At 46.0% G+C, this 11,054-nt stretch overlaps 2 protein-coding genes across 17 annotated transcripts in view; one reads left to right on the top strand and one right to left on the bottom strand.

The window, feature by feature from the left end:
* Positions 1-3,527: 3,527 nt before the first annotated feature.
* EBNA1BP2 (EBNA1 binding protein 2) lies at positions 3,528-10,340 on the bottom strand. The gene is made up of 9 exons (XM_008544259.2): positions 10,062-10,340; positions 9,896-9,979; positions 9,527-9,696; positions 8,815-8,938; positions 7,632-7,721; positions 5,920-5,995; positions 5,589-5,682; positions 3,855-4,017; positions 3,528-3,708 (listed from the first exon to the last, which is right to left on the bottom strand). The coding sequence occupies exons 1-9, from the start codon at positions 10,125-10,127 to the stop codon at positions 3,658-3,660; spliced, it is 918 nt and encodes a 305-aa protein (XP_008542481.1). The 5' UTR covers positions 10,128-10,340; the 3' UTR covers positions 3,528-3,657.
* Positions 10,089-11,054, top strand: part of CFAP57 (cilia and flagella associated protein 57) — an 83,364-nt gene continuing 82,398 nt past the window's right edge. Inside the window, exons 1-2 of one of the 16 annotated variants that reach the window (XM_070609937.1) lie at positions 10,089-10,347; positions 10,763-10,941. In XM_070609937.1, the coding sequence (XP_070466038.1) occupies positions 10,785-10,941 (157 nt within the window). In that variant the 5' untranslated portion in view covers positions 10,089-10,347; positions 10,763-10,784. Of the gene's footprint in view, positions 10,467-10,762; positions 10,942-11,054 lie in introns of all 16 variants that reach the window. The other 15 variants (XM_070609942.1, XM_070609947.1, XM_070609932.1 and 12 more) reach the window with 15 other exon arrangements.

Genomic DNA, 11,054 nt, shown 5'->3' with positions numbered 1-11,054 from the left:
GTGCTTTACTTCTTTGTAAAAGCTGTGCCTGCCTTTTTCTTGTACATGATATGGAGCAAGCACTTCCTACGCCTCGGCAAATTGTCTTACTCCTGTCTAAGTTTGGATTCACTTCCAACACCTCATCATTTGTACTTTCAACGTCACGAAACATCTCCAAGAGTCCCTTCAGTGTGCAGTTTTCTGCCAGTGTCACTTCCTCCGGGACACTGTCATCTTTTCATCACTTTCCTCATGACATTGGTCAGTTCACAGTCACTCCTTCCCTGGCTGCATTTCCAGGCTTGAGAGCAGCAGCAGGGCCAGCACCACTGCCTCGTCAGCTGCTTCTCCTACAACTCTATTTGTGTGCTATTCAAATTTTACTTCCAACTTTATCACTTTTCATTTCACTGCTGCATTTCCATCTTTGCTGGTCAATTCCCTCAATTATACTTCTGTAAAATGCCATGTGGGTCTATTGCTGGGAGACAAGGCGGCCACACAACTGCACTGTGCCACCTGTGTGTGCACCAAGGAACAGGGGCAGTGAGCAGTCACGGACAGACTTTGAGAGAAGGGACGATTGGTCACTAATCATTATGCATCTATTATTTATGTAGTGATTCGTGGACTAAAGGGCTAGCCACAAAGTTTCTACTTTCTGCAATTACTCAGTTAACGATACTTTGGGAACTGAAATGTGAGGTGTTGAGAAACTGCTGTTAATGAACTGCGTGCACCTTGATGACTGAAATCCACGCATACTGGAACCACGCAAAGCAAGAAGAGCCTGTACTCTGTACTGGGAACTGCTAGGTTCCTACCTATCTTTCAAGGCAAGGAATTGCATTTTAAAGCAAAAGGAGGGTAATACTGCCTGCACCCTGACTGTGCGTTATTTTGAGGGCTAGAACAGGAGAGGAAGTGATGTAAATGAGCTCTAATGCAATTAAGGGAACTGATTTCAATTGCTATACAAAAAAGAAAAAGATAAAAGCAAGGAAGTTATATAGTTTTCAAATCTTTTAAAAGTACTTAGCATTAATAATTTACTTTTGGCCTTACCAGTGTGAACAACTGTTAACCTGTGTTCCCCTTTCTTAAAACTCTCAATAAGTTCCACACATAATTCAAAGTGCCTAACGGATTCCGAGACTCCATATTTGAATTACTTTACACTACCCCATTCACTAATATTGTACAGATTGTCAGAGACAGGCCAGGGTAAAATATTTTGGTCTTCTGAAAACATGACCTGTTTGCTCAGAATTTTAATTGAAACTAATTTACAAGAAATTCCTTTTTTTGTGCTAGAAACTCAGTATATGAAACCAGAAATGTGCTTTTTCAAGTACCAATGATGCTACCAGAAAGGAAACAATATGGAAATAAGTCATTTCTTCTGGTTAAGAATATATAGCTCTCAGATATTTGTAGCCTCAGTTTCTAAACAGGAATGGAGAGAGGGAGGAGGGCAGGTAAACTGACTTCCCATCCTATCCACACAGAGGAAAGCCCAATGTGTAAAGTGGCCTGCCCACCCATGCCCAACCTATGCATAGCTTCCAGCCAGCACGTGAGTCTCTCAGTGTGTACCACCAAGGATGATCAGACATTAAGGAAAGCCACTCCAGCAAAATAATCCTACGCAGGCATATATGCTTATTGCACAGCAGGCAATGTTCTAAGCATTTCACATCCATTAACTCAGTCAAGGCTGACAGGAACCCCATCTGGCGGATTCTTTTATCATGTTTATATAGAGATGACAAAGCACAGAACTGTCTTGACCAAGGTCAAACAGCAAAAAAGTAGCAGAGCCAGGTGTCTTGCCCAGCGGTCTGGCCCCAGAGTCCGTACTCTTAACTTCCACAGCTCACCATGAAAAAGGGAGACCAAACGCACTGGGAGGGGCGGGGGAAACTTGAGCAAACCAAATGAAAGGAACAGAAAACTCCTTAAAAAACCAAAACTGTAATTCATATTCTGAGAGATATGACTTGACAATATACCTAGAGTAAGAGCAAAATGATATGAAAAAAGGGCAATTAGAGAATAAAGAACTTGTGGGGGGGCCGGCCCCGTGGCTGAGTGATTGAGTTCACGTGCTCCGCTTCGGTGGCCCAGGATTTCACTGGTTTGGATCCTGGGCATGGACATGGCACCACTCATCAAGCTATGCTGAGGTGGCAGCCCACATGCTACAACTAGAAGGACCCATAACTAAAATACACAACTATGTACTGGGGGGCTTTGGGTTGAAAAAGCAGGAAAAAAAAAGAAGACTGGCAACAGTTGTTAGCTCAGGTGCCAATCTTTAAAAAAAAAAAATAAAAAGAACTTGTGGGGGATAAAATGAAAAATGAAAGCTAAAATAAGTATTCAATAAAATGACTAGAAAAAAGAATCAACTCTTTCCCCTAAAGTAGAACTAAAATTAACACAAATTTAGAAGATGGGCAGAAGTGGTTCAAAATTTGACTACCGGGGCCGGCCAGGTGGCATAGTGGTTAAGTCCACGTACTCCGCTATGGCAACCTGGGATTTGTGGGTTTGGATCGCAGCTGCAGACCTACACCACTCATCAAGCCATGCTGTGTCAGCGTCCCACATACAAAACAGAGGAAGATTGGCACAGATGTCAGCTCAGGGCCATCTTCCTCACCAAAAATAAAAAACTTTGACTACCAGAAATTCCAGAATTAGAACAAAGAAAATAAGGCGGAGGTTATCAAATAAAATTTCCCAGAACTGAAGAACCTGAATCCTTCCAAATACCCTAATCAAAGAATGAAAAGAGGCCCACACCAAGGCATGTCATCACGGAATTTCAGATCGCCAGGAGAAGCAAAACCTCCAGAGAGAAGAATGAGAAGGAGAATGGTGCTGACTTCTCAGTGACAACACAAGAGGCTGTGAGACACAGCAGCAGCGCCCGCAACACTCTCAGGAAAAGTCACAGCAGCCAAACGAAAGGCAACTGCAGAAACGCAAGGAGATAAATTCACCTTCTGTGTCCCCTTTCCTAGGTAGAAAGTGGTATATGGCAAAAGAAGGCATAGGCTAAGACAGGAAAATACGGCATCCAGAAAATAGTAGATCCAATCTAGAAGGTCAAAAAGAGACAGGGTAACGGCCATATGACAGGTGGATAAATGATGAAGCATCTAAGAAAAAAGAATAATACAGAAGGAAAATTAGGCACATAGAAAAACAAAAGGTGATAATCAACTCAAGGAAAAACCAAAAGCTGTACCACAAAGGAAATTTTATCCCAGCACAGCTAGCCCTGCAGCGAATGGGATTTAAATAACCATAGTGATATAAACGCTGATTACTGATTTATCCAAAATCATGACACCACTATCCGGAAGGAGGGGGGAGAGGAATTGGGAGGGGTATAAGTTACATCTTCATCCATCATAAAAGGAAGCCGCCTGGACTTGAAGTCTAAATTATTATCAATAAATAGCAATACGATTTAATATGTAAAAGTAACTTCTAAATCTTTCAGTCCTGAGTTTTTAACCAAGAATATACGTCTCTTTGAAAATTTTTCCTTAGTTTATTGACAGAATTTTTTATAAAAAGAAACCAACAGAAGGGAGCCCACTGCATCATGAAATCCCAAGTCTTCATTCCTTTTTCTTGCTTCTTTGTTTTCAAAGATGCTGCTCAGCGTGCTCTGCTCTTCATTTTCTCTCTTGTCCGTTTTCCAGGTCTCTTCTACAGAAAGAGAAACACCACATGTGGTCACACAGCAGCATGGCCTTCTGCCCAGGGTCAGGATGCACAGGGAAAGAAAGGGAGTAGTGGGTGTGGGTGGGAGAGGAGGCAGATCCAGCCCCTCACCGGATCCCCGGCTCACTTACATTTGACCCTTTCTTTCCAGGCCTCTTGAGGCCCTTGCCATGAGCTGTCTTGGCCCGGAAGCTGGATACATCATCGTAGCTCTCACGAGTGTTCCACTTGGAGCCTTTCTTCTTTCCACCATAACCAAACTTCTGGTTTTTATAGCGTCTTTTGGCACTGGGCCTGGAAAAGCAGCAGTCTTACAGCTCACCCGCCAGCAATGTAAATCCTGACGGGTCTTATGCCCCAACAAGAGCCCCAGTTTCTTGTCTTTATGCAAAGCCCCTTAGATGCCACTGTACCCAGAATCTCATCCTTAGCCCTACATTCTTACTCTACAAGCTCCCCAGGCAAGCTCGTCTATTTAGGGTTTTAACTACTACAGCAGGAAAACCAACAAAGCAAGAACCAGGAAAGGACCCACATCTATCTGTGGCTCACCACTGACCTTTGGAAAGCATTCTATTTTAACTAAATCTTGCTGAACTTATCCTCAGTTGTTTCTAGTCCTCTCAACTTATTACATGCAGTTAACATTTAAATGTAATAAATTTTAAAACTGGTCACTCTATGGGAATCTCAGATTCAGCACGTCACCTCGCTTCCTAGACTGGCTTCACTTCCAGGATGTGTGCCTGACTTGAGGCTGGTGGTGCCACCATCTGCTCAGCCACCCAGGCTAGAAACCTGGGAGTCAGCCTTGGCTCTTCCTTCTTTCACTCTCTACACCCAACCCAATTACTGAATCCTGCTAATTTAACCCCGTGAATATTTCTTCATTTTCTCTTCGCTACCCCCATTACCACTTTCAGGTCATTATCACTGCTCTCTGGACTTTCATAATAGCCCCCTAATCAATTTCCCTGCCTCCCTCAAGTCCATCATATACACAAGGACCACTGTAATCTTTTAAAAGCATGAATATGACCTGCTCATTATTTCGAGTAAAGCCCATCAGTGTCTCCCACGCCTACTGGATAAAGCCCAAGCTTCTCAACCGGGCAAACAAGCACGCGTGTGACTCGGCCCAGGGCCCCTCTAGCTATATCTCACCCTTCTTGCCTCACACTGAATTCCCGGTGATACCAAATGTCTGCTGTTCCTCACACAAATCTGCTGTTCTCATCTCTATGCTTTTGCTCATTCGTGTTCTTCCTTCTTCCGCAAACCTCCGTCTCTCCTAGTCTCCTGGTTAATTCTTACTCATCCTTCAGACTCAGCTGAAGCGGGACCCTCTTCCAGGAAGCCATCCCTGGACCGTGTCAGATATTTCCAAAATGTGTTTCCATGCTACTCCCCAAATGCCTCTATCATAGCATTTACTATGTCACACAGAAGTTATCATTTCCCCAGACCTGGTGTCCAGGAATCCCTTTTAATCTTCATACTACTATGAGGCACAGATGAGGAAATTAACATCTAGATAGGTAAAGTAACTTGCTCAAAGCTCCCCTCCCAATGAAGGGCAGAGTCTGGATCTGACCCCCAGGTATGTGCTCTTAATCATCACACTGTGAGACGGGAACCAAGTTTTACTGAGTATTCACTCAAAATATGCCAAATCCGTAAACCACCTCACTTTAGTCTTCAAAGGCTAAAAGGACTATCCCACGGTCCTGTAAGTCTTGGCCACAGGCAGCAGCAGCTACAGTCTCTCAACTCTGAGGCCGCTCCTTGTGGAGGTCCCTGCTGTACTTGGGAGCTGCTGGCCCTGGACCCATCACAAAACAAAACAAAACAAAAACACTCCATACCCCTTCTTCATCTGCTGGCCTTTAGCTCCTTCCTTCTTGCCACGGGCCACAGGTTTCTGATCTCCCTCAAGGAAATCCAGTTTATCCGAGAAGCCTGGGAGGAAAGAAGTACTTTGATCAGTGCCATCGCGTTTTAAAAGCTTAAAGTTCAAAAGAAGGGTGTTACTTACTGAATTGATTTTAAGAGGCACATCTTGCTCCCCACACCATCCCAAACCTCAGCTCCAACAGTTCCCAACCAATCAAGGCTCCAGGGGACTCTGTGTTAGAACTGACCCTAAGGGACCCAGTACTGCTGCTCCCTCCATGCTCAGGAGGGAGATATACTGACCTTTCTGGTATTTCTTAATAGCATTCATCATATGCGCTTTCTCCCGCTGCCTCTTCTGAAGAACCTCTGTTTGGACCTGGGGACATGGACACAGGACTGTTATACCCATTCCAGACCATCACGGCCAGTGTCTACACTCTCTCAGGAACAACACTGTGATAATACCACCACTGCCGGACTATGTGCCAAAACTATGCTAAGGCTCTAAGTATATTCTCAGTTTATCTTCTCAACAACCCAGGGAAGTAGAAATTCTCAACACCACCAAAAGTGAAGCACAGAGAGGTTAAGTAACTGGCCTGAGTCACAAAGCGAGAAAGTGCAGAGCTGAGATTCACACCCAGGCAGTCTGCACTCTTACCCCATTACACAATCCTGCCTACAAAACGGTAGCAAATCACGTTTAGGTCTACATCCCATGGTCCCCATTCATTACACTTGGGCAGATTAAATATCTAACCTACTTTACTAGGCATGAAAGTACCAACTGAAAAAAACAATCCCCCCAAAAAACAAAAAAGAAAAAAAGCTTTAAGGACCAAAGGAGATGCTTACATGGTAAGGCAGGCTTCCTCAGTCTCAACGCTACTGACAGTTTGGATGGGATAATTCTTTGTTGCGGGGTGGACAGCATGTCCTGGGCATTGTAGGATGTTGAGTGGCATTCCTGCCCTCTACCCACTAGATGCCAGTAGCACACGCCTCACCAAGATATGACAACCAAAAATGTCTCCAGACACTGCCAAATGTTCCCTGGTATGCAAAATTATCCCAGCTGAGAACCACTGTGCTGAGGTTTCCTCAAATTAGAAACATGGAGCAAACAGGCCCAACTGAATTCTTTGCTTTTGATAAATCGTGTTAAACCAACTGCCCATGTCTTTGAGTTGATCTCAGCCATCGACCACCAGATCAATCCAATAAGTCGACGGCTGCCCTTCTGCAGAGGACAGGATGCTAATCTACTTTTACTCTGCTGGGGATTCAAATGTGGCCTGCAGCTCAGCACCCCAGATCACAAGTGTTTATGTCCAAAATGTTGACAAAGCCTTAACACCCATGCTGATCCTCCTTAGACTCATTTCTTCCCATAACCCTAACTTTAATTCCTATAATCTTCTTTCTTGTATGACCATGAAATAAAGAAGAAAAACCAAGAAAACTTCCATGGTATGCCTGCTCTGGTTTTACATTAGAACTCAGGTATTCATAGTTTTCAAACACACAGGTGCCATTTTTTCTCTCAGATGGGATGACAATCAATAATACGATTCCCTTGAGGACTTTACAACCATTTAGGCCAATGATTCTCAAACCAGGATGCATGTCAGAATCATCTCTTTTGGGGGAAGGGAAGAAAATATACACAGATTCCCAGAGATTTTGAAGCCTAGAAAGCTGGTTTGAAAGATTCCCCCAGGTGGTTCTGCTGTGAGGTCAGGTTTGGAAATCACTGATGTGGACCCAACTCTTCACTGTACCGACGTGCAGAATGGAGCCCAGAGAGGTGACGGACTCACCGGCAGTTACCACACTACTTCTGGTGACACAGTGGTGTCAGGAAAGACTGCTCAAGGAAAGACAGCACACACACCACTGTGAGATAATAAACACACGAGCAAACACACACAGAGCATGGAACCAAATCAGACCATGGCAATCTGGCCTGACAAACACACCCGGTCAGCCCACTCCAGCAACTTCCTTCTCACCTTCTTTCCGTATTTTCTCAATGCTCTCAGTTGCTTGGCCTTTTCCGACTTCTCCATGGCCACCTGTTTAGCCTGTAGCTTCTGTCGAATCTGAAACACAAAATGTTGTCAGCTTATGTTATTTGAATCTGAACGACCAGTACTTAGGGGGCACTGGAGCAGGAAACAGATAGTCCCAGTTCCGCAAACTGTGGAGTTCAAAGGAACCTTGTAAATCATCTAGTCCAAAGCCTGTGTTTTACACATAAGGACAATAAGGCCCAAAGACTGAGCGCTTTGTCCAAGATATCAAAAGTATCAGTGGTGGAGCTCGAACTGGAAAGTGGCCTTCCCACTCTGAGGGTGCCGTCTGTTCCATTATACAGAACTGTCTGCTTATAGCTTTGCCAGGAAAAACTAACTTCCCTCCATCCCTACTGTCTGCAAACTGAGGTTAAACCAGCATGCAGCCTCAGTTCCCTTCTCCAATATACCACACACACATCAAAAATTCAAACAGATGTCAGGTACCTAACCTCTTCCGTCAAACATACACATTTCAGTTAAAGGAGGAGCAGGTGTCAATGTGAATGTACAGAGATGTGTCTGGGCTCATCTCTAGATTAGCTTCCCTGCGTGCCACCGAGACAAGAAGTCCCAAAAATCCAGCTTGAGACCCAAGGGAACTATTTAAATATATCTTCGATTAGATTTTGACAATTCTCTTCCGCCCAAAGTTAACTGAGGACCAAATTCTACCTAACTCTAAATTACACTACATCTGAGGCATATATTAATCCCTCATTTTACAAAAGAGAAAGCTGAGGCCCAGAGAAAAGAAACTATCTACAGGTTATAGCCCAGACCCCTGGCAATGGTGGGACAAGAACTGTTTCTTCTACACACCATGCCATGACCATGCCAGTTAGGAAATGCAAAAGGCCATCTTTACCTCGGGGACCACACTTCTTACAGTACTTGTCCTCTCCTTGATTGTTTAAATTAGGAAAAAGTCATCCTTCTATTTATCTAATTGGTGATGACTGGCCTAAGTGTGAAGTAGACAATCGAGATAATAATTGTCCTGTGACAACTAGTTACCTATTATTGGGCTCAGGCTTTTTTAAAACATTATGGGAGATAAGCCAGCTGAATACACTTAAGGATGAAGCCTCTACTTTCCAGAGAAAACCTTGTTTCTTACCTTCTGCATCTGCTGGTCGGACTTGGCCATCTCTGCAAAATAATCATCGGGCCTCTTGGTAGGGACTTTGAGCTGACGGAGGCGGGGTAACACCGCAAGCACTGCGGCCTGGGCCTGGCGGTAGCTGAGGATGCAGGACAAGGTGTGAAAAAAGCTCCGGGAGCGAGGACTTACACTCCTTCTCACTGCGTCTCATGAGTTAGCCAGGATCAGAAAGACTCTCAACATCTGACCTCCACCAGCAAGAACAAACACACAAACAAAAACTAATAAAATCTCACTAACTCGGTATCTGGGAGAAATTTAGCTGCAAACTTTTTTTAAAAAGGGGGAGAGCATTGCTAACAAATTAGTAATTTAAAAAAATGACCACTCTAAAAGTACCCATTAACTTACAAACTAATACCAATTATTAATTCTTGCGTAGTCACTTTAAAAAGTTCATGTAAGAACCTCCCAAGTAAATGCTTGTTGCAATAACTGAATGCACAAAAAAACCTTAAAACTGCATATTTCAAAACAAACAATTTTCAATTGCGACTGCTGGACCAAGGGGCTCTTCTCAACCAGGGAAAATCTCCTAGATCTTTTTAGTCAAAAGAAGCCGTTGTCCTTACTCCCGGGCTTATAACTTCAGAAGTGTACTTTCCTCCTCTCCCTACTCTCTAGCACAGGGACCCACAACTTCTCCCACATTTGAAAACGAACATACAAGCTCATCTCCCGCTGGAAGTCATCTTCTGGATCAACAGCTTTCTGATCCTTGCTCTGAGATGTTGACTGAGGTTTACTGATTTCCGGCACCGGACCCAGGGTCACATCAAGCCTTTCAACCCATTCCAGATCCCGCTTGAATTCAGCCAAACACTGCTTCAGGCCATTCTAGGAAATTCAAACACCGCGCTCACGAGAAGGGAATAGGCCCACGGACAAAGCGCTAACCCCCAATACTCGGACAGGTAACTGTCTTGGCAACGCACAGGCTGCGTCTTTCCCGGGAGAAGAACTCAGGTCTCCTAAGCACAACAGAGCCTGATGCGCATCCCACGGCTGAGTACCCCCGATCCGGCGCCCCGCTCACCACGTCGTTCACTGCCTTCTTCGGCCCCTCAAGCACCACGTTGAGGCCTGGCTTCAGGAGCCCTCGGGAAAACGCATCCTGCAACTGCAGAACACAACCGGCGGTCAGCACCGGGCTGTAAGGAGCCCTCTCCGGCGCCCGGCCCGCGAGCTCAGCTGACACTGACCTCTCTGTCTGTGACAACAGAATCATCAGAATCCGAGTCCGAACCCGAGAGCGGCGGCGTGTCCATCTCGCGGCGCGCACGTCCGACACCTACCCGAGGGAGCGGGATGGCCCGAGGCCCGCGGGGCTGGAAAAGGGCGCCTCTCGCCGCCGCGACCTGCCTTCAGCTCCCCAATCTCCCGCTTCGGCTCCACGTGGACTCGAACTGCCCCAGTTGCAGCGCCTCAACCCGGCTGCTGAACTTTCCGATGGGAACTTCCGCTTCCGGCCGCGGAACCACACTTCCGGTTTGTAGTTGCTATAGGAACCGCTCCGGCGTTTGAAAGTGCCGGGGCGGCTTGGGATCGTAGTGGTAGTGCCGCAGGGTACGTGCGTGGTCTGGAGACCCGGAGAGAAGAGGCGAAAGGTGGGAGGGAGTACCTGGGGGTCGTCCGGAAGGGCAGGAAGCCGCGAGGGAGCGAAGGAAAGGAGAGGAGCGAGAACGGGAGAGATAGGGTGTCGCGGGCTCAGGGGCGTGTCATGGGGGCGGGGCGGTTGCTCCGGCGGCGGGGTCAGGGGCGTGTCCTGGGGGGCGGGGTACTCCGGGGCGGGGATCAGGGGGCGTGTCCTGGGGGCGGGGCGGTTGATCCTGGGGCGGGGTCATGGGCGTGTCCTGGGGCGGGGCGATGGGCTTCACTCTCGCCAGCCGCGCTCCGTTTTCAGCAGAACACTTTGACCGTGGACCATGTCGACCGTGGTAGCTCAGTCGCTGCATGTTTTTGGTCTTCGATCCCACGTGGCCAATAATGTCTTCTTCTTCGATGAACAGATCATTATATTTCCTTCAGGAAATCACTGTGTGAAATACAATGTGGATCAGAAGTGGCAAAGATTCATTCCAGGTAAAACCCTTTCCATCCAGATGTACATTAACAGTATGTGCCAGATATAATCCCATAGTCCCAATACGACAATTGAAAGGAAAATTTTTTGGCCAACTTGAGTATGTGTATAG

The sequence above is a fragment of the Equus przewalskii genome, chromosome 2, assembly GCF_037783145.1.
Source record: "Equus przewalskii isolate Varuska chromosome 2, EquPr2, whole genome shotgun sequence".
Taxonomy (NCBI): Eukaryota; Metazoa; Chordata; class Mammalia; order Perissodactyla; family Equidae; genus Equus; species Equus przewalskii.
This window is presented reverse-complemented; position numbering and strand designations above follow the sequence as displayed.

Excerpts from the sequence above, each read along its gene's own strand:
- EBNA1BP2 (XM_008544259.2), bottom strand. The coding sequence starts at position 10,127 with ATGGACACGCCGCCGCTCTCGGGTTCGGACTCGGATTCTGATGATTCT. Across the intron at positions 5,996-7,631 it reads TGAGAAAATACGGAAAGAAG|GTCCAAACAGAGGTTCTTCA; the intron begins GTGAGAAGGAAG and ends CCATGTCCCCAG. Across the intron at positions 5,683-5,919 it reads TATTAAGAAATACCAGAAAG|GCTTCTCGGATAAACTGGAT; the intron begins GTCAGTATATCT and ends CTTTCCTCCCAG.